The following is a 27,103-nucleotide window of genomic DNA, read 5'->3' on the forward strand; positions in this document are numbered from 1 at the left end:
AAATATTCAATGAAGAGAGATTATATCTTAAGACATAAATAAGGGTACAATAGTCCAATCCTTTTCCTAATTAATATTTTTTAAGGGGAATGTAAAAGAAAAACACGACACATAATATGAAACAGAGGAAATATCGTTTAGTGTGGGGTTTAAGTTATATGCACTAATAGTATAGAAGTTATTTACACAACCGTGCTATTTATTAGGCAATTGCATATAAATTTGTTGATCAAGCACTAATTTATAATCTTGTAAAAACGGTAACTACCTTGCTATTATATGTAAATTTCCTAATAGTGTAATAAAATTTTGGGAAAATTTCAAATAAGAATAACTGGATTCCCTACTTATCAATTTTATAGCCCATATTTTAATTTATAACCAATTAGCCCAAAAATAATAGGTTAAGATTCAACATCCAACTCTAATAGGTTCTCAAAATTACTATTTAATTTAAAAAAAAAGATTGTTCAAGCTTTTAAGTTAATTTTCGAATCAGTAACTGTGACTCAAATATTAGTTCAACAAACCAAATCCGTTTGGATGATAAAATTAGATTTTTAACAAGCTTAAATATGTGGGTTTAAATTCCAATTTGATTTTGTGAGAAATTTGGAGTGAGTGTTATTTAGACTTGTTAGAAAAAGTATAAGGAGGTTATATAATTTGAAGTTATTTAATGGAGATTTGGACTGGTTTTAATAAGAATTGCAACTGAAAATCGTGGAAGAAGTTCGTCTACATACGCTTGTATAAAGACATATAAGAAGTGTTTATATACTCATATACACTATTATACAAGATTATACATAATTATACAAAAAAACTGACTTCATCTTCTTCCTTGCGTCTTTTCTAAAATTTAACTAATCTTGCTCAAATCTACTCCAAATCACTTCAAATTTTAATTTTGATCTCCTTTTGATATTTTCAATCAATTGGAACAACACCCAATCCAAACAACTAACAAACTCAAAAAGTTTTATTTTCGAAAGCAAAGCTTTGAATGACCTTCAATGGTAGACTTCTACTCTTTAATTTTTTTACATTGCAACCAGGTAACATAGAGGGAAAAGCAGTAATGGCGGACGACCCCTTAAAGTATATGTAAAAGATGTGAGAAGAAGAGAGAGTGAAAGCAATGATTTTGTGAACAAAAATTTAACTCCATAATTTTTAGAAGCAATGGTTGTAAGAACACAAATTTTAAATTTGCAAGAGCTAGTGTTTTCAAAATATGTAAAATATGAGTTAGGTCGGGTAAAACTTAAAAACATAAGCTATTTTTTTATTATGGTGTGAAGTCATGTGTATTTTTTTGTAATTCTTTCTAAAATTTTTATGCTTTTAGTTCAAATAACTTAACTCATAATTAACCATCTTTTATTAGGAAAAGTAACACCACCGTAATCCTCTTTATCTGAGTTATGCTATGATGATGGGTGCACTTGACTTTAGTTCAAATTAAGGGTTTTAAACGGGTGGGCTGGGCCGGGCCGGATTGGAAAAATAAAATCGTCCGATTTCCGATCCGGGCCAGTTATGGGTTAGTCTTTACCAAGCTTAACGGATCCGGGTCTATCCGGGTAAAAAACGAACCGTAAGGGTTACAGGTCCAAGGGGTCGGGCTGGGCCGGGTTAGTGTTTTTTATTTTTATTTTTTTTTATACTTTGTATAACTATTGTAATTTATATTAATATACAGTAAAAATATAAAGAATACAATGAAGATGGAAAAAAAGTTGCACTTACAAATTGCAAGTACTACATTTATTTCAAAATTCAAACTTACAAATTGAAAGGTTTACATTTAACAACAAGTAAATTAACGAAAAGAAGTAAATTCAAAGGTTTTGCATTGCCTTAGACTCTAAAACCTTAAAAAGAAAAAAATTGAAATCTAGCCTTTAAACCGGTCCGAGCCGGTTAATCGGTTCTATAGGATTTTGGTTGACCGAGTTTGACCAATCCGGTTAACCGAATGAATTAAAGTGAACGGACCAACCTCCCTAACCCCAGTAACCCAGCCCACCCGGCCCCCTAAGTACCGGGGCTGGATCGGTTCGGGTTTCAACCAGTCTAGGCCGGTTCCGGGTCAACCCGGCCCGTTTGACAGCTCTAGTTCAAATTGAAAAGACTAGTGGACTGGTCTAGGAGAATGAAAGAAAAAAATTGGAAATTCAGATCAATTTATTTGAAAAAATTATACAGAAAAGGGTCAAATATATCCCTATACTATTGAAAAAGGTCTAATATTGCCCTCCATTATACTATCAGTCCAAATATATCCCTAACGTCATACTATCGGTCCAAATATATCCCTGACATCAAAAAAGTGGTACAAACCTACCCTTCCTCCGTTAACTGCCTCCATATGACAACATTTCATTGCTACCTCACCATTATACTTCCATTTTCATCCCTTCTCCACAATCTTTCTTTCCCCTTCATTTGAAGAAAATCACAGATCATAGATATACAAACAAACTATATCAAAAGAAATGCTAACAGCTAAAGATAATATGAAATAACGTGAACCGAGAAAATTCTAAATTTGCTATTCAAAATTCATGCTTATACGAACGAAAATACATTTTGTTTTATATAAAAGACTAAGCAAAGATACATGCAAACTAGTTTAAGGTTTCAAAATTGACCATGGTGAGAAAGAAAACCAACCTAGACACGAGAGTTAATTTGTTTTTTGTTTCTTTCTCTTCAACCACATTTCTGGAAGGCTACCATTTTTTCTCTCTTTACGTTTTATGTTAAAATAAAAGTGCTACTAAATTTTTCCCAAAATAGGTCTTACAAATTTAGCAACAACACAAGAAAATGCAAAATAAAACACAAAATTGTAAGATCAAGTAAAATGTACGTACAATCCAGGATCGACCGGAGAAGCAACAGGTATTTTAAAAAGCAAGAGGAAATAGAGGCAGTGAAGTCTTCAAAATAATGATAGAACTTTAAAGTAATTGAACTTGGTAGCTGCAAACATGGTGAAATGGTGAGGTAGCAATAAAATGTGTTCATAGGAGAGACAGTTAACGGAGGAAGGGTAGGTTTGTACCACTTTCATGATGTCAGGGATATATTTGGTCCGATAGTATGACATTAGGGGTATATTTGGACTGATAGTATAACGAAAGGTAATATTAGACCTTTTTCAATAGTATAAGGACATATTTGACCTTTTTCCGAAAATTTTATAGTAATTCAAACCCCATAATAATAGCCCGTTTGGCCAAGCTGCAAAAATCAGCTTATTTAGAGAAGTGTTTTTTTTTAAAAGTGTTTTTCTCAAAAGTACTTTTGGTGAGAAGCACTTTGTGTTTGTATAATTAGTTTGTAAAGTACTTCTGAGCAGCAATTAGTATTTAGCCAAGCTTTAAAAAATTATTTTTAAGTGTATTTTTCTCAAAAGTATTTTTCAAAAAAATGCTTTTAAAAGTACTTTTTTCCTTAAAAAATAAGCTTGGCCAAACGGCTATAAGTCAAAAAGAAGTGGACAGTTGGGTAAAATTTAAACTATTGCATGTAATTTTCACCATGTGTCCTTTACACAACGAGAGAGAAAAGAAACCTTTTCTTCTACAACACTGTCGTTACTACCCTATCATCTTCTGCCTCTACAATAAAACGCTCGCATATGTTTTTTTCTTTTTTCCTTTTTCCAAATCATTCCTCTCCAAAAATAAATGTCCCAAGAATATCATTCCTCTCCATTCCCTTGTAATTTCCAAAAGCATCTACGAAATTCCCTAGAGAAAAAAGATTGTTCATATTGTACTAATTGGTGTATTCTACAAAGAAACTTATAGGACTACAAATTTTTTTCCATTAATAGCTTTTTTGGAAATGGGGTTTCTTTGAAATGATTGTGAATTACAATGGACTTAAAGAAACTTTCAATTTCTGATCAATTTTCATACTTGGGTTCATCTCCAAGAAGGAGTATAGTTGTTTCTGGCTTTGGTTTGTTTCTTGCGTCTTCTTTCATTTTCCTTTGTATTCTACTGTTGAATTATTCGTTCAAGTCTCCATTTTTAAGCCCTGTTTTAAGTGGTTTTAGTTATAGTGATAAAAGTACCCTCATTTCTTGGCCATTCTCTTCTTCTAGTAATGTTAGTACTACTAGTGTTAGTTTTAGTTCTAAGGGTTCTCATTCTTTAGTAATAAATGGAACGATTGAAGGAAGCATACATGAAGGGAACTTGTCTCAGATTGTGAAAAATGGAAATCTTAATGTTGAAGAATCAGGGATTACCAAGAATATTCATGAATTAAATGGTTCTCAAGTTGATGGAAGTAGGAATTTTTCCAATTTTTCTAGGAAAGGAACAGTTTTGGGGGAAAAGGGGGAAGTTTGGGGAAATACCCATGTGGGGAATTTCTTTGAGAATGTGAAAAATGGAAGCTTTGTTGTTCAAGAATCAGGGATTACCAAGAATACCCCTCAATTGAATGGGTCATGCATTGATGGAAATATAACATTTTCCAATTTTTCTGGTGCTAGTGATATTGGTTCTGTAAATAGTAATGTGGGCGGTCCTACTTATGTTGAGGATGTTGTTGGATCAAATGGTGAAAGAAAAAAAGTTGCAGTGATTGAAGGTAAAGGGGGTGTATCTGTGGAGCGGAACGGTGGAATTGGTTCAAATGATGGAAAATCATTGATTGGACGCGGCAAGGACTTTTATGGGGATTGTGATATATTTGATGGCGAATGGGTTAGAGATGACACGAAGCCACATTATCCTCCGGGTTCTTGTCCTATTATTGATAGAGATTTTGATTGTCACCTTAATAAGAGGCCAGATGATGGGTATATCAAGTGGAGATGGCAGCCATATGCATGTGATATACCGAGGTAAGAGTAACGACGTACTAAATAATCCTTCCCTTGGTGAGGGTCTTATTCCGAGTTATACTATTATATATTGAATATGAATTAGAACTTAGGCTTTAGAAATCCTCAATCATGGATGTTGCTATGATGTATACAGGTGATACTTCAAAATTGACTTTTTGCCTTGAACTTACAGAACAAGTGTTGTGGAAATACCTAAGACAGAACATAGAATTCTGTAATTCCGATGCTACTTGAAACACTATAAATGTATACTCTGATCAGTTGATCCAGTATGTTTCAATAGCTTGTAATTTTCTTGGGGGTAATATTTGTTGACTATATCTTGTGTGAAGTTCGAGTGCACACCTTTGGGAACAATGAATAGTATTTTCCTTTGAGTGCCTTTGGTAAAATGCAACTACTGCCAAACTTGATGTCATTTTAAATGGTTTTCAAAATTGGACTTTTCTTTGTTTCAAGAATTGAACGTTTGACATTATTCACATTGCTACTGGTACTTATTTGATTTGGATAGTCTATGTTACTCATTGAGTTATATTAGTCAGTTAACTGATTTTACTTCTTCACTTACTAGCCTCAATGCAACTGATTTTCTGGAGAGATTGAGAGGGCAAAAGCTTGTTTTCGTGGGGGATTCTTTGAATAGGAACATGTGGGAGTCCCTTGTTTGCATTCTTCGCCACAGTATCCGAGACAAAAAGCGAGTTTATGAGATATCAGGAAGGCATGAATTCAAAAAGAAGGGCTTCTATGCATTCAGATTTGAGGCAAGACTTATCTAACATCTTTCTGTGACCTGAGAATTGCTAACTCTGTTTCTTTGTCATCTTAATATGCTGTGACTTGCTTGCAGGATTATAACTGTTCTGTGGACTTTGTTAGCTCGCCGTTTCTGGTCAGACAATCAGCTTTTAAGGGAAAGAATGGTTCTTTCGAGACACTAAGATTGGATTTGATGGAAAAGACTACTTCAATGTATAGTGACGCTGATATTGTAATCTTTAACACTGGTCATTGGTGGACTCATGAAAAAACCTCCAGAGGGTTAGTGCTGTATTTTATTTCTAAAGCTTCCTCTTTATGGAGCTGCTGGATATTGCATGTCATTTTTGGTTGAAATATGTAAAGTTGTGCTCTTTGTGGGATTGTAGGGAAGACTACTACCAGGAAGGTAATCATGTGCATGCTAGGCTCAAGGTTTTAGAAGCGTACAAGAGAGCGCTTTCCACTTGGGCAAGGTGGGTGGATAAGAACCTTGATGGAAGCAGAACTCAAATTTTTTTTAGAGGATATTCCGCCACTCACTTCAGGTACAATTCTTTCTTACATGTTAATTTAGCTAGAACTCTAATGGAGGATGTCACAATCAGGAATTCTACTTGTAACTTATATGTTGCATTCCTTTGGTATTGAGGCATTCTTAAGGAATCTCTTGTTTGGAAGTCGGTGTGAACAAGTTGAATCTTAATCCTTTTGTCCAAGTGCCAGGAGCCATACACTTCACTGACATTGTGGCTTGGATCAACATGTGTCGGTTATGAGCTGATGCCATGTATTAATTGTGTATTCAGTTCTTAATTGACTGCAAACGGTGAATATTAGGGTGGAAATTAGGGAAATCCCGAGGTTACTGGCCAGGACAATATTTTTATAGCATATTTCCATAGATTGAAGGACCAAAAATGCTGTGTAGCATTTAACAGAACCTTTTCAAGTTTCATAGGCTAAAGAATAGAATCAATGTGGATGTAGCGAAGAACATAACAGAATGCAAGCAAAGGATCCATATAGGCGATTCTAACTAGTTGAGATGAAGGTTTGGCTGCTGTTAGATTTGGTCTCCGCAGATTTACAAGACTTTTTAATTGGGTTAGAGATTTGTATGCAGATTGTAGGTACAGGGATAAGTGTAAGATTTTAAAAACCTTTAGTTTTAGATCATCTTATAAAGAGGAAATATAGTAAATTTACTGGCTAATATGTTGTAGGTTAATCATTAGTGGAATGTTTACAATCTCTGGCTCTATGGTGTGGGACTGTAAAATAGAAGATGTAACTGAATGTTTTCAGACATAGCATGGATAATATATAATTATTGTACTGGTTTTAGACATTAAATTTATTTTAAAAGCAAATCTCCTAAAGATGAAAATTTTGTGAAAATTTTAACGAATTCCTAGGCTGATTATGCTGAAAAATTATTTGATGACAAGCATAGTCTTTTGGGCGGGATGAGGACATCGAGGGAGGTCTGGGAAGGTTATTTCTAAAAATGAATGTTCTCCTGTTTTGCTAGTAGTCTTGTTTTGTGGTTAGATAAAGGTATATATTGTCAAGTGAGATGGTCAAGTCTTGCTGACTGCAAACTTACTGGCCGTAGAAGAATGATCACTTTAAAGATCAACTAGTAGCAAAACATGTAGTCTCCGTTGGTGCTGTCTCGTGTAAAAACTAGCATGCCATCAATCTTGTTACGATGATTTTTCTCCTTTTGTTGGTCCATGTTCATAAACAGTTTTATGCTGTTTTACACAGGGGAGGTCCATGGAATTTAGGTGGGCAGTGCCATAAAGAAACGGAACCAATATTCAAGAAGGCTTATTTAAAAAAGTACCCTTCAAAGATGAAAGTCCTACATCACGTGCTTCATAATATGACGACCCCTGTTATCTATATGAACATTAGTAGGCTTACAGACTATAGAAAAGATGGTCACCCGTCGATATACAGAAAGGAGTATAAGACAGTAGAAGAACAAATGGCTGGAGTACACGCTCAAGATTGCAGTCATTGGTGCCTACCAGGAGTACCGGACACTTGGAACGAGTTGTTATATGCATCTCTCCTGAAAAGCAGAAAAGGTTTGTGGAAAAACTGAAGTTGAACTGGATTATTTGTCCAGATTCGTTTTGGTCATTCTTTCTATTTTTGGTACTTGTCCATATAGAGCAGGTATCATTACAGAGAGTTCTTGTGTATTCTTGGAGTTGGAAAGTTGATCTTTACAATTTGTACAACATTCTGCTATTGAGGAAAATAAAACAGAAGGGAATGATAAAGCAAATTCTTGATTTGCTGACATTGGTGTATATGTAACGTTTAAGCATGAAATATCCACAATGAATGAAGTTTGGTATGCTTATAGAATAATGCGTTGGTAGATTATAATTCAGTAATTTGCTTACCTATCAAAAAATTGACGGAAAAGGGCCATATATAACAGTGAACTATGCGAATTAGGACAAATATGCCCGTCGTTAATAGTTTGGCACAAATATGTCCAATCCGTCCAATACTTGCTCATTTATGCCCTTAGTTTAACGGAACCACTATTGTCTTTCTTAAATAATTAATAACTGGACCCAACCAAAATCTACTGACCTGATCCATTAAGACCCGACCCACTCTTATTTCAAAGATATTTTTTGATATATTATTTTGTTTGATTTAGAAATTGTGTGATAATCATATTTATTTATTTGAGTACTTTGATAATCGATTTTTTTTGTTATACATCATTTCGGGAAGTAATCCTACTAAAAGTAGTAATTGATATTTATTTATTGTTTTAATAATATAATATTCAAATTAATTTGTGCTTTCTTCAATCATTTTGCCATCTATTTTTATTTTTCTCACAATCTATTTGTATTTTCCACCAATACAAATACAAATAACTCCATGTTCACTATAACTTAACCTGATGGATCCAATTTTTTGTTTAGATAAGAGATCATTATATGATTGATTATTAGTTTATTGGACTATTTTTTGCATTACAAATTTGTTATGAAATAATTAATAAATTGTTACAACAGTGGTGCTTCTTTTCCATTTTTATATTTATTTTTTCTGCTCCATCATCTTTGATATTAGATCCAACAGGCGCCATAAGTCTAATTGTTGTCTCGGTCATCAATCATTAATTATATCATTTTTGTTGTCATGAATTGTCAATATTAGTTGTCAAACAAGTAGCAACATAGAAAAGAAAAATTAATTATCTCTGTCTCATTTTATATCAAACTATTACTTCTTCTATGACATTATTAATATATGAGGAGTTAAACTAAAAACAATTGCATATGATTTTAATATTTTCAATTACAAAATAATAATTTTGGTTGGGTCTGGTTATTAATTATTTAAGAAAGATAAAATAGTGGTCCGTTAAACTAAGGGCATGAATGAACAAGTATTGGACGGATTGGGCATATTTGTGCCAAACTATTAACGACGGGCATATCTGTCCTATTTCGCATAGTTCAATGGCATATATGACCCTTTTTCGAAAAAATAAAGGAAGATTATAATTCAGGGATCAAATAGTAAATAAATTATGAAGTGATTGGATTGAATGGATAAAGATTATGGTAGAATGTATGAAAATTTTCACCCTATGCGAATATTTGATTGATCACACTAAAATATGAGAGATAGGGACTCTAATACTATGTCCTATTTTTTCCCCCAGCCTTTAGCCTTGATTTGAAATTCGAATCATTCGCAAACTTAGGGGCGGAATAGTGTTTACCCGAACTTTTTTTGTCGAAAAATTACACTATATATATATAGGCAGAATCTATTTTTTATTTCTATATATTATGTTTTGAATATCCTTGACACATCCCAAAACCATAGCCTAGTGGTCAAGGGTTTAAAACTTTTGTGAGGTCATTGGTTCAATCTCCACTGGCCACCATTTCGTTTAATTTTTTATTGTTTTTCCCCAACCTTTAGCCTTGATTTGAAATTCGAATCATTCACATACTAAGGGGGGTTAAAGTTTTTTATCAGCGTTAACCATATTAACAATACCATCCTTCCTGTGATAATGGAAATTATTGTGTTGCTAATACATAGAATTATACATAGTTTGAAGAAATTACCATCCAAGTTTCATGCGACTTAGGGAAGCTATAAGTAGTTTAGGTTTCTTCAGACTTTAATTCTAATTTTGAAAACTCGTGGTGGTGAACTTGTATGATCATCATCATTATGTTAAATCGACGCAATTGTTTTACAAAATCTACACGGTATTCTAGAATAAGAGCATCTAAAATGTTTTATACAGGATGAACATAGACGTAACCGTGATTTTGATGTGCATAGAATGATTACAATTTGCAAATCGAGTACGTGCGTGTATATATAGGCAGAATACATGATTTGCCCCTGAGCTTGAGGCTAAACATATATATTTAATTTATACATATGGTTTGAACTGAAAGTTGTGAGTTTATGAACAGCTGATACCAAAATGGCAGAATCATGATTTAAATGTTGCAGATAAAGTAATTGATGATTTTAGTCATCGCCACTAATGTTTAATCAAAACTTTCCAGAAAATATGCATGAAAATTGAGACAGTACAAACACAATTCCAAGATAGAACCGAAGAAGACATCAACACAACATCTTAACGTAGAACTAGAGAAAGAGATCTATGACAATCTTAACAAATCTATTATAAATTTTTGATAAGCCATATTAACCACACAATGCATGTGATTTACAAATAAAACACAATTACAGAAGACTGGATATAAGTACAACAATAAGTAAAAAGCCAAGAAAGACTCCAAAACGGAGTCCATTGCCGTTTTGTGACTTGCCGGTTCGCCATGCTTTTGCCAACATCCTTTGCTATTCGTGTGATTATCAATCCATAAACACTTCCCTTTTTTGCTGCATTTGAAATTGGCAGAGTATGAACAAACTTAAAATTGTATTTGGAGGAAGGCCATTTAAAAGTCCTTCACTCCAACTAATTGCCTATCTTTTCCTAAGACCCATGGATTGCTTCATCCCACTGCATCTTTTCTCACTTAATAATCTACTCAGAGTTTGAAATTGATAATAGTTAGTGTGCTCTTCAGACAAGCTAGTGGTAAGTAAGCCCATTGATTGTGGCCTTAAATAGAAGAAACTCAACTAATCATTACATCATAAAACCACTATTATTGTTCTTTACCTTTTTCTTTTTCACTATTGCACCCCACCCAAATCCCTTTTTCACCATGAAAAGTTGGTGAGTCACAAAAGCATTTTAGGGTTACATGTATGGTAGCAATGAAATCTCAAGTTCACATATCCTTTACCTAACATTTTAAGCACACGATCAAAAATTGTGTAAACGTGAATCAATGCACTTTATAGCTAGAAAAAGTGAGTCAAAGGTCAATTAATAATTTAAAACACAAAGATTAGGGACAAAGTACAAGGCTGTAATCTTGTTTCTTTATATGATTTGTATGTATTTGTAAGTTGAATAGTGATAAGCAGCCATTAAAAGGGTAGTGGAGTCCATAAAATATTGTCAATGATGCTTTAAAATATGAGATGACTAGCTTGTAAGTTTACTATATTCTTTCCAAATAAATGGTGCATTACTTTTAGGTCATTGGTGTCCTTTTGTCTCTCTTTTTCTATTTGGGCTGTTGTACTAGTGAATCCACTCACCAATCCATCATGCTCCTCCACAACTTCCCCTTTTAACTCTATATATATGTATCAAATCAGTACTTCACTAATCACATAGTACATGTCGGCCAACTAGAAAAAAGGAATATAGATATAAAGTTAGTCTCTTTTTTTTCCAAAGACAATTCCCATTTTTCTAATGACTTACTGTTTTGTATATATTTTCAGCATCAAGGGTCGTCTAGTTTTTTGTTTCCTTTCACTTATCCCTAGTTAGCTCAAATGATATTTCGACACAGTTGGTATGCTGAGTTGATAAATTAACACACTATTTACGTACCGTAAGTGCATTCGAAGTGGAAATCACTCAATTATTGACACTGCTACTTCTATTCCAATTTCTCTTTCTTTCTTTCTTTCTTTTTTTCTTTCTTTTTGTTCTCTCCCCCCAACCCATTTTATATTTTAAGTTTAAAATGAAACTTGTTTCTCTTACTTGTTTGTGGTTTATTGCAAAAAGACAACGACCTCCTTAGAAATGCACTCAATAACAACATGTTTACACAAATATCCTCTAAGTTGAATTTTCCTTTATTTGATCTTTCTTTTGCCTTAAGAATGCAAATTAAACAAAGAAAGAGAACCTTATCAGTTCTAATTTTATCTTACCTACCTTTACCCTATAACAATTAAATTTATAAGTGATTTTAACGATACGCAAATTAATTCGATACAAACAATAAATCGCGTTAGATTAAATAAATAAAGATGTAGTAAACTCAAACCACGTGAGGAAGATGATTTTAGCATCAATGAAATATTTCGATCCGGGCTCACAAAGACCAGCACTGATGAACCAGAAAAAGAACAAAAAAAATAATAATATATTGCCTTGGAATGCGTGTTACCATATGTTTAATGAATAATCAGATCCCCTTTATATAGTAGGGTAATCCTACTCTAGGTACAATTCCATAAAAGGTAAAATAATTTCTGTTCAACTAATCACCAATACGTGCCGAGATCCATGCCGTGATATCCGGTCGGTCGCGGATATTATGGTCTACTGTTGGTCGTGCTTGGTTTCCTGACAACGTTCTTCGAAGCCTTTTAGGATTTGGACCGATCCCAGATCATGACCCCAATATTCTCGAAGGTGGGCGTCATGCCCCCGAAATCTGACTCGATAAGACCCTTGCCTCGATTCCGATCCCTTATCATCATGTCTCTAGATCAATTTATTTTATCGAAGGCCGGGTGTATCATGAGCTCGATTTTACCCGTATACAAATAGTCCCCTCGTTTATCGGAGAGTAAGTTTTACGGAAACGACGAGGAATGACATGAGTTCTTCGATCTCTTCTTCAACATGCTGCGACAAAAAATGACAAATAAACCAAAACATCCAGTCAGTCGTGTAACGGGTGTCAGCCATCGGCAGGTCCTGCCTGAATGTGAAACAACGCAAAGCCCCTATAAATACCCCTTCTTTTGTTCATTTTTTTTTACTTCTGACCAAGCTTCTACCTCCGATCTTCTGAGGTGTTACCGTCTTCTTTCATCCCTAAATATTCTTACCTTCATTCTTCAAGTTACAACCTTTCTCTTACCCCTCACTTAAGCCAGTGTACTTGTTTTCATTAGGAAGTTCTCATCCTCCATCTCCTCTTTCTCCTTCATAGTTTCATACCTATTTTATCCAGATAAAAGAAATGGAAAAACTTCAAAGAGCATTCCCCAGAAAGATGCTCCCTCTTCTTCGCAGTCGACCGGTGAGGTCGAGGAGATCGCCTTGGGCGCGAACGTCGATGAACCAGAAACCGAGCCTCCCTAGAAAATGGTCATCCCCGAGGGGTGTTCGGTGACTTCAAGGTTGAAAAACCTTCTTCGGTTCAAGGTCGATGCGAGGCGGTGTCACGGTACATCTGCTCTATTACTGAGGCCGTTCTTCTTATAGTTCAAATGGACCGCGGCTAGGCAGATAAGGGTGTGGTGATTCCCGAGCCTGATGACGATATCATCACACATGTTGAGGGATATCTGAGTGTTTACACTTATTCCTTTACATTGGGCCCAGTGGACCCGGTCATCTTGGACTTCTGTAGGAGGTACAATGTATGCCTCGACCAAATACACCCATTGCTATGGAGGATCGTGATCCTCCTCCGATTCTTTATGAACAAAATCGATGCATGCACATTCACCATCGATCATATACTCCGCTTATCCAGTCTTCGAATATTCCGGGAGGGACTGATAAAGCTTGTACGTCGGGCCAGCCAAGCCCCATTTTCAAGTATCGACGAGGATCGGGATCGGCGCTGGCAAAGATGTTTTATCTGGGTGGAGGTCGTTCCTCTAGAAGGGAACGTATCACGTAGGTGTAAATTCCTTTTAACTGTTGATCTTTTGTCTTGCCTTCCTTTTTCTTGTCGGTATTTGCTATAGTGTTGCCCTTGCTAGAGTCCCAAACGCCATTTCTCGGCTCAAGAAATGGATTGAGGGCATTTGTTCGCAGATGCCTTATGCTGAGCGCTCATGGCATGAGCTCTCGAAGAGTTATTGAGAGGCCCGATCTCATGGTAAGATTTCTTTCTCTGAATAGGCAGCATTAGACTTTCTTTATTCAATACTATGTCTTCATTTCCCCTTTTTTTTGTTTGTTTTTGCAGGCTTACCTAAGACCATCGAGCTTAGGCTCTTGGTAGGGGTCGAGGATCTACTCGCCAATCTTCCTGCTTCGGGGCGGCTCGGAGCCATAGCTGGAGAGAAGAAAAGGAAGAGGGCCTCGAGTTCCCCAAGCTTGGAGAAAAAGAAACCAAGGAGAAGGTTGACTCATAAGCCAAAGGAAAGTTCTAGCTCTTGAGTTCCTAGCTCGGATTTACTTTACCGGCTCAGGAAGGAGCCCGAGGAGGACGAACTTTTTGTGGCCCACGAGCTGTCTGTCCCTGAGGAGTAGGTGGCAGTCGAGGAGGAAGCAACGGAGGCTAGTCCCCCTCAAGTACTCGAGGTTAGTGCAGCAGCGACGATCGAGACTTCTTGAGACGCCGGTTCCGCCCCGCTTGGTGTTATAAAATTTTTAGGGTCACCCTTGTTCACAGAGTCAATGTTTGATGAAGCCCGAGCGACGAAAGAGCAATCTAACAAAGGGTTCCATGGAGTGAACGATCCCCTTCGATGCTTCTTTGATGGCGTGGATTCAACCACTCTAGAGGACGTCACCGGGTTGGGTGACTTAGCGATGCCGAGGAAAGTTTATCCTTGGAGGTTGGTGGGCCAAACTTGAGACGAGGCTATTAACTGGTTACCCGCCCAGGGTCCTTTCCGCCCCTTGTCGAGATAGCTAGTTACCTTTGATGCCTAGTAACCGAAGAAGACTAGGCAAAAATGAATGAGGTGGATGCGTTGTGGTTGTTCAATGAAGCACAACAGGTGCTGAACCGGGTAAGGTGTTATCACACTCTTTTATCTTTGGATTCAATTTTCGAGGACTTGAATGCCTTTTCCTTTCCTTATTTTGTTGGCCTCGGTGCTTCACCATGAAACCTTTCTTCACTACCGGGATGAGCTTAGCTAACTTGAGGTCAAAGTAAAAGAGCTTGCTGAGAAGAAGGACATGTATAAACTTCTCAGCGAGCAACGCAAAGGAGAAGTCAAGAGCCTTCGAGCCGAGTAAGATGCGGCTTAGAAAGAACATGCTAACTTGGTAGAATAGGTAAAGATTTTTGAAGTTAGTGATGACGAGCTAGACATGGTAACTAACGGTCAAAACCTGCAGGTTCAACAGAAGCTTGACCGGATCGACCAACTCCGAGCCGAGATCGACGTAATTAAGGCCCAAGCTGAAGAGTGGAAATGCAAGATGGATTGCTTGGCTTCGGAAAAGGAGATTTCCCGGGAGAAACTGGCCTCGACGGAAGCCCAACTTTGAGCAGCGAAGGAGAAAGCTGAGGCCCAGTCCCAAAAAATCGAAAACCTTCAGTTTCAACTGGGCTCGGATGTCACCGAATGGGATACCCTTGCCAAGGAGCTTAAAGCAGCCAAGTCAGTGGCAAAAATAACAAGGGTTGATGCTGAAGAGACGGTAGCCCAGTACAAAGCAGATGCTGAGGCAACCGGGGACCGCCTGAAAGACATAGTCGAATACGTGAAATATCAGTCCGGAAGGGAGGCTCTCGAGGAAGTTCATCCCCGGTGTCTCGACCTATCAGCCAAGATCGAAAATGCTAAGAGGCTCGAGGCCGAGGCCGAGGCCAAGAAGTTGGAATATCCCGAGGACAAGGAAGGCTCTGAGGGGGGAGAAGACCCCGATGGTCCCAGCAACGAGGCGGGCTCCAGCGAAGATAAGGCTTAGGTGCCTTATAGATTTTTCTTTATTTTTGTACTTTTGTATTTTTTATTGAGGTTGTTTGGACTTTGTAAAGATCTTTATATGTATATATATACAAGGCTCTTCCTTTTTTCCCTCCGACAATTTTCAAGTTTGTTTCTTTTTGCTTTTTCTTTACCATTGCAAAGATTTCGAATGCCTTAGCACGTAATAATAAGGTGTTGTTCGGAGGTTCGAACAAGGCTCGTCCTTGATGTAATTTTGCTTAACTCATGGGGCCTTGGTATGACCGGAAGCTTTTTCTGAAGTGCTTACTTAGAATTCTTTAAATTATAATTTTACCGAGCGTAGCCTTTGAACCAGTTTGCAAATTTTTAAGGCCTTATGTTTTGGTTACGAGTTTCAGACGTCTCTGAGCCATTTTTAGGATGGTCCTAGCCTTTAAGTTCGGGTTCTGCCCAATAGGATTATTACCTGGGTTTCAATACCCGAGCCATGTGGGCTTACCCAGGATGACAGTCCCCGAGTGGGGGTGTCCATTGCCTTTAAAGTTCAGGCACTGCCTAATAGGTTTTTGTGCCCTTGGGCTTTGACAACCCAAGCCGTCTAAGTTTGTCTTGGACGACATTTCCCGAGTGGGGATGATCTCTTGGTTCCGGATAGAGGTGGCCCTTGGACTCGATGTCCTTAAGGAACAAAATGTAGTAGTTTTTTAGGAGACAAAATATGTATATGCAAAGTAGAAACTTTCTTTCATTTTTGTGCGCAATATACAAGATCGTAAATGTGTACAAGCTTCGTGTTATGGCTTAAGTGGTCTATGTGGGCACAGTTTATTTGATCATTTGGCCCTTACAATAAATCCTATCCACTGACCCTAGACTGTTCGAGCATAAAGTTTCCTTTCTTGCTAAAATCATTATCTGAGGGTGATAAACCCCAGTATTCGAGGCCGATCATAGAGAGGGTTCAGATACTATTGATGTGATCTTCGACTCTGGTGCATAACCGGTCTTCAATTCTATGTTTAGCACGATCCACTATTGCCTAGTTAAAAACCTTGCCGAAAACTCATTTGGGAAAAAACTGGTTCAAGGGAAAAAGAGTGCAATGCGTGGTTTCAGGCCTCAGAGTTGCATTATTCCTTAGCCGTTACCTGCAAGCGTTAGTCAAATTCATAATATATGTAAAGAACAGTAATGAATAGGGCCGTATCTTAGCATTAGTATCATTTTAATTGGGTTACATTCATGTTGTTCGGTAGCCGCTCACTGTTCATCACTTCGAGTTTGTACGATCCTTTACCAGTGATCTCGATAATTTGATATGGACCTTCTCAATTCGGTCCCAGCTTCCCTTCGTTCGGGTTTCGGGTGCTCAATGTCACCTTTCTTAACACCAAGTCCCCGATATTGAAGTGTTGAAGGTTGGCTCTCTGATTGTAATACCTTTAGATCTGTTGTTTTTGGTCGTCCAATCGGACGAGGGCGGCCTCGCTCCTCTCATCCAATAGTTCCATGCTCGCACTCATGGCCTTATCATTTGACTCTTTGGTCGCATATCGGAACCTGAGACTCGATTATCCTTGTTCGATCAGTATTAGCGCTTCGGAACCGTAGACCAATGAGAAAAGGGCTGCCCCCGATACTGGATTTTGAGGTCGTGATATGGCCATAGGACTTCAGGCAAAATTTCCTTCCATTTCCCTTGGTTCAACCTCTTCTTAAGGTTTTGGAGTATGGTTTTGTTCGTAGACTCCTCCTGCCCGTTCCCATTAGGGTGATAGGGTGTTGATAAGATCCTTTTGATCTTATGGTCCTCGAGAAATTTGCTCACCTTACTGCCGATGAACTACTTCCCATTATCGCACACGATCACGACCGGCATTCTGAATCGGCATATTATATGGTCCCAAATGAAATCAATAACTTCTTTATACCTGACTTTCTCAAATGCCTGGGCTTCACCTACTTAGAAAAATAGCCAGTCATAAATAATATAAATTGAGCATTATCGGGTGCCCATGGTAGGGGACCGATAATATCCATTCCCTATTTCATAAATGGCCCAGGTGACAAGACCGAATGTAGTAGCTCTCCAGGCTGTGAATCATCGGTGCGTGCCTCTGAAATTCGTCATATTTTAGTACGATCTCCTTCGCATTTTTTTTCATGTCGATCCAATAATAGCCTACTCTAATTACCTTACGAATCAACGATTCAGCACCCGAATGGTTCCCATAGGTGCCTTCGTGAACTTCCCTTAAAACATATTCGGTATGTCACGGTCCCAAACATATGGAGAGTGGGCCATCGAACGTTCTCCTGAATAAGGTGTAGTCTTCCGACAGGCTGAACCTAGCCGCCTTTGTGCATAGAGCCCTCGATTCCTTAGGATCTAAGGGCAACTTCCCGGTCTTTAGGTAATCTATATACTTGTTTATCCATTCTCAGGTTAAGCTTGTCGAGTTTATCTCGGCGTGGATTTCTCCACTACCGATTTCATGAGTTGCAAGATCGTTCCCGAGTTGAATTCATCGTCATCAACTAACGATCCCAAATTAGCAAGAACATCGGCTTCACTGTTTTGATCTCGAGGTACATGTTACAGATTCCACTCCTTGAACCGATGTAGCGTTACCTATAGTTTATCCAGGTATCTTTGCATTCTTTCCTTTCTAACTTCGAACGTCCCATTGACTTGGTTCACCACAAGGAGGGAGTCACACTTAGCTTCGATCACCTTGGCCCTAGACTTTTAGCCAGTTCGAGGCCTGCAATCATGGCCTCATACTCAGCCTCGTTGTTAGTCAATTTTACAGTGCTAATAGATTTTCTAACTATATTACCTGTCAGTGGATTTAACACGATGCCAAGTTTGGACCCCTTTACGTTCGAGGTGTAAGCACGTGATTTTTGCCCTATATGAGAATTACTCCCAAAAATCCAAAAATAAAATGATTTTTCTTTGGTGTGCAATTTTGTGATATTTTGTGATATTTTGAATAATTATTTGTATTTGTTTGTGCGTGTTTATTTGATAAATTAATAAAAAATACAAAAATATGTCGCATTTTGCATGTAGGATTTAATTCTATAGTTGTTAGTAATTAAATTTGTTTTACAAAAATTAAAAAATTACAAAAATAAGCATCGTTTGCATTTTTAGCATTTAATGTCCAAATATACAATTTTATGCTTAATTAATACTTAATTGTGCGTTAATTGTTATTGGGAGTTAATTTGCGCTTTTATAACTTAATTTAATTCTTAATAATAGTTTAAGTATTTTTATAATTTAGTTTTAGAGAAATAAAAGAAGAAAAGAAAGCAAAAATATAAAGAAAGTCGGAATTAGGCCTCTTCTTCAATTTCAAGCCACAGGCCCAAAAATTGGCCCAATCTTCCCTACGAACTCCATAGTTGCCTTCCTCCATCGAGCTTCGTTATCCATGGCAAGCTCAAAGCTCATCCATGGCTTCCCCTACTACGTCGACCGCTTCTTATTCTTTTTCTCCACTGTTGTTACTACCATGGTTGCGTCACTGCTGCCAGCTTCACGTCGCCATGGCTGCTGCCAGTTTCTTCTTCGTCCTAGCTCACCCTAAGTCGCCGGAAAACTCGCCATGCCCGCGACCGCTTCTGCCTCATCACCATGGCTGCGCGTTTCTACTTCACACTACTTCTTCTTCCCGCAGACGACGCCATGGTAGCTTTCACTGCTGCTCCGCGATGCTACAGCTCGCCGTGGCCAGCTTCTTCGGCTTTCTTCTTCGTCATCCAAACAAATCCCATTGCAGCTGCTTCAGTCCAGTCGAGTCCGCATACTTGATTAAGTTTTGGTCGATGTCGTCGATCACTGTTCGAGTTCGTCGTTGGTTGGTCGTTGTTCGTCGTTTCATTTCCGGTTAGTTGGTTTTTTGAATCTCATTTATCGTCCATATTTTGTTTGGTATTTTTCGGATCAAAAATCGATAAATGATTAAATTCTTGTTTGGTTTGTTCTTCGTTGAAATAATTTTCAAGTTTGTTCATATGTTTTGATTGAATTAATTTTCAGATTTCAAATGAAAAGTTAATTAGTGGTTTTTTTTTCATGTTTATTTCATGTTTGTTTTATTGTTAGAATAAATATTTGTTAGTTTGATGTTTGTTAGATTCAAATTGAAATTTAATTGATTATTTCTTCAATTTGTTTCATGTGTTTATGTATTTTTAGAAATTGTTAATATTGTTAAGTTCAAGTTTAAGTTCATAATAGTTTCTAACAACAAATCTTGTTATTTGTCTAAAAAATTTTAGTTGTGTTGAAGGAAATATATTGATTTAATCATTTGAATCCGTCATGCTTGTTGTTTAATATAGATTTAATTCATGTTCATACTTTGTTTGGATGATCTTGAATCCAAATTTTGTATAGTTTGATTTCTTGTTTACCATTTATGATTATTTCTTGAATTGTTCTCATAATCTTGTTTAAAGTTTAATATAAGAATTGTTTGTTGTAATGTTGTTAGAGTTGATTTTAAGTTCAATATGATTGAGTTTAGAAATCTTCATACTTTGTTTATTGTTGGTGTTGAATCCGAAAATAGGATTGTTTGTTGCTAAAATATTGTTCAATCAAATTTTAGTTGTTCTTGGTTGTTCAATTTGTGTTCATGTGATTTGTTGTTGAAATGTTGTTAAAATCATGTTCATGTGATATTGTTGTTATGATGTTCATCCGTGTTCATATTGTTGTTTGAACATTGTTAGAAATTGATCATATTGTCTATATTTTGGTTAAGTTTGATTAATTGATGTGTTATAGCTGATGGGTAGTTTGGTAAATTTGTAATACGTTCAGGGGTAGTTTGGTAATTTCAGTAAGGTCGGAAGGGGTAGTTTAGGAATTGTACATTTTGAAATTGTTTATTTGAAGCATGGGGGACAAAATGAAATGGGGTGGGTTGTGATATGATTATTTAATATAAAGGGGGACAAGATTTAAATTAAAGGGGAATCTTGCATTATTTTAAATAAAGCATGGGGGACAAAATATAATGGGGTGGTGTGATATATTTATTTAATGTAATGGGGATGAGTGGGAAGATAATGGGTTTGGTAGAGAAAGGGATTGATTTTAATTGATTTATGGGATGGGATATATATATGTGAAGTCTTGAACACAAGAAGGGGAGAAGAAATACGGACAGAAAAAAAGAGAGATTGAAAAAAAGCTGAACATTTATTCCGAAAAAAAAACATTGAAACTTTCAAGAAAAGAAAAACATACAAAGAAAAAAAAATTGAAAATTAGAAGAGAAAGTAGTACACACCTGATAAATATTCTGGTATACAGGTGTAGAAATTAAGGGTTGAAGATTAACTAGCCTTTCAAAAATCTGAAAATTTCCCTTGGTTTCTGTCCGTTATTTTCGGCATTCCTGGATTTTATTTTGAATTTTTCAAAGCTGTCACTGGGATTTTCGTTGACTGGTTATTGCTGGTTATTGTTGCTGTTGCTGTGTTACGTATTACGTTGCTGACTTTCTTCTTCTTATATTGACAATATCAGGTACACAACTGTAATTTTGGCATTTTGTAAGCTGAAATGAAGAATGGAGTGTTAAATTTTTAATTTAGTTTAATTTAATTTTTGTATTGTATTTAGGTTATTCATGTATTATTATTCTGTAAATCACTGTCATCGGCATAACTAGGCATATTATAGCGACATATTAAATAACGCCTTTACCAGATTATTAGGAAATATATTTAAGCCTGATTATTAATTAAAACTGTTTAATAAAAAAAATAGAAGAAATAACGTAAAAATGGCGTTATTGAATCAGTTTGGCAAAAATTAACTAAGTTCCTTATTCATAAGGTTTTTCGTCAACGATAAGTTAATCCGAATCATGTAGTCAATTTCAATTATAACATGAATTAGTCTGCGAACAAGTATTAGGACATGATGAATTAAAACAAAGTTAGTTAATGTTAAATTGTTTAAATTTTTAGAAATATGATTTAGTACTCAAGTTTTTATTTTTATTTCTTTCAATTTTCAGTATTTGTAAATAATTAGTTTCAATAAGCTTAAGTCTTACTAACAATTTGAATTTTAATCCAACTATGGGATAATTTATTTTTATTTTTTTTACTTTTCGATAATTCCATGTTGTATTTATGATTATAATTTTATTACTTTCTGTTAATATTTGTTTTTCTCTTCTATTTAATATGTCATTTTCAAAAATGTAGATATTGATTTTATATTTATAAAAAAAATTTAGTAATAATAAAAAGGTAGTCATTAAAGGATATTCTTAAAGGATTTCGCTAAAAATAAATAGATAGTCTTACTAACAATTTGAATTTTAATCCAACTATGGGATAATTAGTTTTTTTTATTTTACTTTTCGATAATTCCATGTTGTATTTATGATTATAATTTTATTATTTTCTGTTAATATTTGTTTTTCTCTTCTATTTTATATGTCATTTTCAAGAATGTAGATATTGATTTTATATTTATAAAAACTTAGTAATAATAAAAAGGTAGTCATTAAAGGATATTCTTAAAGGATTTCGCTAAAAATAAATAGATGTAAATAATACAAATTTACAGGATTCTCCAATCTCATTTATTCATTTATTATTTAAAAAAATTACTTAGAATTTGGGATGGATTGTTTAGTGAATTTCACTTCCTTCCCCAAAGATAATGACGCGCTAGACTCTTTAGGCGCGATTTAATTAATTTTACCTTCTTAAACTCGGATGCGTATTTCATGCGACCCAAATCTAAATCCTAAAACATCAAATAAAATATGTTTCGTATTGTGGGTGCATTTCATGTGACACAATCCAAAGATATGTTTTAAGCGATGTTCACATTCCTAGAAAATAATAATTATAATAATAAAGCGGTAAAAGATAAAATTTGCACATGGTTCATAATTGTATTAAAAATCAGATAAATAAGCCGAATATAACAGTTGAGCGACCGTGCTAGAACCACGGAACTCGGGAATGCCTAACACCTTCTCCCGGGTTAACAGAATTCCTTATCCGGATTTCTGGTACGCAGACTGTAATATAGAGTCATTCTTTTCCTCGATTCGGGATTAAAATTGGTGACTTGGGACACCCTAAATCTCCCAAGTGGCGACTCTGAAATAATTAAACCAATCCCGTTTCGACTGTCCTTTAATTGGAAAAAACTCCCTACGCACCTCGCGGTGCCGGAAAAAGGAGGTGTGACAGCTCTGGCGACTCTGCTGGGGACTTAACCCAGAACCAGTGGTTCAGGGTTAGAAATTCGAGCTCATATAAATTGTTATATTTGGTTTTATCTGATTTTTACATGTTTGAGCCTAATGTGCTAAATGCTGCTTTTACCGCTTTGATATTACATGAACTGTGTATAAACTGTGCCGAAACCCATCTCCTCTCTGAGTCTTCTAAATCATGAAGAAGGGTGTACTTCGTACGACTTCTTTTCTGTATAGTGTAAAATCCCAATTTAGAACGAGGTTCGGACAAGTTGCTAAGCCGGTGAAGCTTCTGTATTCCCGGTACGCTACCCCCCCTCGGCTCGAGCTGTCCGCTCGGGTAAGCCAGGTCTAGAACAAACACCCAGGTTCTGAACCTAGTATAACAAAACCACATGTCGGATCCCTAGTAGGAACGTTTGTTTGCATCACGTGCATCTGACTTTGGAGGCTCAACACAGGGGTTGGGTCTGTCTAGGACAGGTGCACCAAAAATGAAAATGACCATCCTGATGCATCTTATTTGTTTTATGTGCATTTATTTGCTCGGTCTTGCATGTTGACCGGCTTCTGAGTCTCGGGAGTGTAAAAAATAAAATAAAATAAAAATAGCAAGTGGAAAGTTATTTGATTAATTTAGAAAAATCAGTGTCCAAGTACTGTCGAAATGCTGCCGAATTTTTTTTTTAAAAAAAACATATATATTTTTACTTTTAGAATTGTTGGTTTGCCTAGAAAGCAGAAAGTGTGTAGGAATAAGTCTTTTATTTTAATTTGCTTTATTTAAAAAAAAATGAAAAAGGAAAATAGTTTTTTTTTGATATAAAAGAAAAAGGAAAAATTTGTTTGTTTTCAAAAAAAATTAGTTAGTTTATAGCCTGAACTACGCGGGTATGATTCTCACCGGATGTGAGATCAGAGGCAAACCTCTTTGGTTTCGGCTCACCATATTCAAAAAAAAATCCAAAAATATTTAACATTACTCACTTCTTTAGAAAAAAATATATTAGACCTCAAATTTTTTTTAAAAAAAAATATATTTCCTTTTAATCTCAAAATCCCAATTATTTGTTTAAAAGATATTCAAAATAAAATTCAAAAATATTTTTTTCTGTAGTATTTCTTTCATAAATTCAGAATATTGGTTCAAAAATATTTCCTTTCTCCTTAAAAGTTTTTTTCAAGAAAAAAAAATTATTAAAATCCAAAAAATATTTCTTTAGAATATAGATAGTTTTTAAGTCAAATAAAAGTTTTTCCTTCTTTAATCACTATAATAAATGTGCAGGATGAGCACAAGTCAAAATGAACCATTCTCAGTGTGTAGCGAGGTCCCTTCGCAACTCCACATGTGGTGGAATGATATGGGAAAGGATAGTATAAAGATAGTGGAAAGAGTTTTGGGAGGTTTTGTCGATCTGTTGAATATCAAGCCAAGGACAGATATCATCGAGGCTCTAATACCGTTCTGGGACCCAACACGCAACGTGTTTCGTTTTGCTGACTTTGAACTTTCACCTACACTAGAGGAAGTCGCCGGATATGCGGGGTTGAATGGGAAACTAAGAGGGCAGTATTTACTTTCACCAAGACCAGTATCTCCGCACGCGTTCTTGGATTTGCTAAGCATTAGTCGGAAGGTACAGAATGATGATTTGTCGAAGGGATGTTGTACTCTCCAATTCTTGTATCAACGGTACGGAATTCCTCAGGGTTTGGAAGAACCAAACCTCGGATTAATTCACACTGGGAACAGAATCAAGTGGGAAGCAAGACGTACTTTGGCATTTATCACAGCATTTCTGGGAGTTGTGGTCTGTCCCCGCAAAGATAAAAAAATAGAGATAGGCCTTGTAGGGATGGCCGATGTTGCAATCAAAAGAACCGACAGTACTGTGGTTCCTTTGATTTTGTCTGAAATCTACCGAGCTTTAACTATATGCCGAGAAGGAGGCAAGTTCTTTCAGGGATGCAATCTGTTACTCCAGCTGTGGATGCAAGAACACCTCCATCACCGAGTGGGATACATGAACCACGGGTTGACTGAGAGAAACTGCATTAGCGGCTTTGAGAAACGAATGACAGGCGTCATATTTCCCGAAGGCGTCGAAGCATGGCTTGCACAATTGAGGTCAACAACAGCCGACCAAGTTGAATGGGCATTTGGGTGGTTGAATGATACTGAGGTAATATACATGGCGGCCGAGGAATGTCATGTTCTTTTGATGGGACTTCGTAGCATCCAACCATATGCTCCTCATCGGGTACTGCGCCAACTAGGAAGATTTCAGGTAATTCCCACTGATGAGGATCTAAGCAAGCACGCCATTGAGTTGAGTCCAGGAGTCGTGTTCCCCGAAGGAAAAATTAGAAAGCTGTGGCACGAATGTAGATTCCTTGAACCCAAGACTATGGTTCGAGAGCTGGCTAAGGGTGAGGTAGACCCAAAATACGATGTTTGGTTCGGGAAAAGGTTCCAGATTCGTCAGAGGCCTGCCAAAAGAGCTCACGTCCAACAATTTACGGATGATTCGCAGGAACAGTGGGGCTGGTTAGTGAGAGAGGAAGGCTACCGGGTTGAAATCGGGAAGCTGAAGCGACAAATTGAAAGGCTTATGTTTGAAAACAACGTTCAAGTAGCCTCAGAGCAGGGTGAGAAGAACAAATTAGCCAAAGAAAACCAGGCACTGAAAGCCCGAATTCGCCAAGTCAGTAAGAGTGATAGCGACCGACAGAAACGTCTATCTGATGAAAGGTTGATAGCGGAATTGAGAAATCAAGTCAGCCAAAGCCGAGAAGACTTGGAGAGATCCCAGGCTTGTATAACAAGAATGCGGGTCAGATGGGCTACAGTTACAACATCACGGAGAGAGCACCTATGGCAAGTAAAAAGGGACTACGAAATGAGTGTTGCGACATTGAGAGAGATAAACTCCATTCTCAATAATCGGGTCCTCAAACAAGCCCAGGATGCTAGAACATATAGAGAACACTGCCATGAGTCGATAGCCCGGATGGAAGAACAAATGGAGAGGTTCCAAGAGCAGCTCATTGACAATACTCGAATATTGGGACTAAAGAATCAACGGATAGAACAGCTGTGCATAGAGAGGGATAGAATCAGGGGTAGGATCAATGATATAGGGCGCTATATCACCACAAAGTGCCTAACATGTGAAGAGATGCCTCGTGATGTCCTATTTGCCTCAATCATGGGTTATGTCCATCAGATCATGGAGGAACTAAAAAGCTTGCAAAGAAGCCTGGCCCCCAAGCCCGCGGAAAGGCCGAATGATGCCTCGCGGGCACCAAAATTCAAAGCTTTAATGTATCCCTAGTTCAATCTTGCACTTGTTTGTTTTTCGAGTCTGTTGTCTACCCATATGTTTTTTTTTCTTCAAACATTCTAAAAAAAAAAATATATATATATATATATATATATATATATATATATATATATATATATATATATATATATATATATATATATATAAAGTCTGTATTTTTTGTTTTTTTTGTGATGGCTTGTAATAGCATTATTTTGAGTAATAAAAAAAATATTTGGTCTTATGGCACGAACTACGCTTGGTCTGATTCGTGCGGGGTCACGATACGTAGGCAATCTCTATAGGATTCGACCGTAATTAAAAAGAAAAAAAAAAAAAAGAAAAAAAAGAGGAAGAATATATATTTGTCAGAGCAAAAATAAGCCGGGATGATGCATGCGGTCAGAGCAAAAGCATGTTAGAAATGATTAACTGCCTAGGAGCATTGCATCCCCCTAACGTGCAATTACAATATCTGTTAAGACTCTAACACTGACAAGTTTGTTGTTTTTCCAATCAATATCAGTTAGTTGTTAGAGCGTACTGGCACCGTACCATTATCAGACAAGATCAAAAGGTCCTATACCAGAAAGCATGACTGGGTCAGACAACAGCGTTGAGTCAGAAAAAACGGCCAATCAGATGCTGAAAGAAGCCCTGGAGAAAATGGAAAAAATGAGGCTAGAAATGAATGAAATGCAGATAGCCTTAGCTAGAGCCCAGAAGGGGCAAGAATTACCCGTTACTCCTACCCTCCAACCAACACACACGCCGGAATACCCCTCTCCCGGTCCTTCAACAAGTTTCCCAAGCCATCACTATTATCAGGGAAGAGAGGTTTATGATTCCCAAGCTCCACCACCCACTCAAAACCCACCTCCACCAAA

The 27,103-nt window shown here is 36.7% G+C and overlaps 1 protein-coding gene across 1 annotated transcript; it reads left to right on the forward strand.

The window, feature by feature from the left end:
• The first annotated feature begins 3,654 nt into the window (after positions 1 to 3,654).
• Positions 3,655 to 7,955, forward strand: LOC104242575 (protein trichome birefringence-like 2). Its single transcript, XM_009797652.2, has 5 exons — positions 3,655 to 4,873; positions 5,451 to 5,643; positions 5,730 to 5,920; positions 6,028 to 6,186; positions 7,412 to 7,955. The coding sequence occupies exons 1-5, from the start codon at positions 3,894 to 3,896 to the stop codon at positions 7,752 to 7,754; spliced, it is 1,866 nt and encodes a 621-aa protein (XP_009795954.1). The 5' UTR covers positions 3,655 to 3,893; the 3' UTR covers positions 7,755 to 7,955.
• The last annotated feature ends 19,148 nt before the right edge of the window (positions 7,956 to 27,103 follow it).

The sequence above is a fragment of the Nicotiana sylvestris genome, chromosome 10 (genome assembly GCF_000393655.2).
Source record: "Nicotiana sylvestris chromosome 10, ASM39365v2, whole genome shotgun sequence".
Taxonomy (NCBI): domain Eukaryota; kingdom Viridiplantae; phylum Streptophyta; class Magnoliopsida; order Solanales; family Solanaceae; genus Nicotiana; species Nicotiana sylvestris.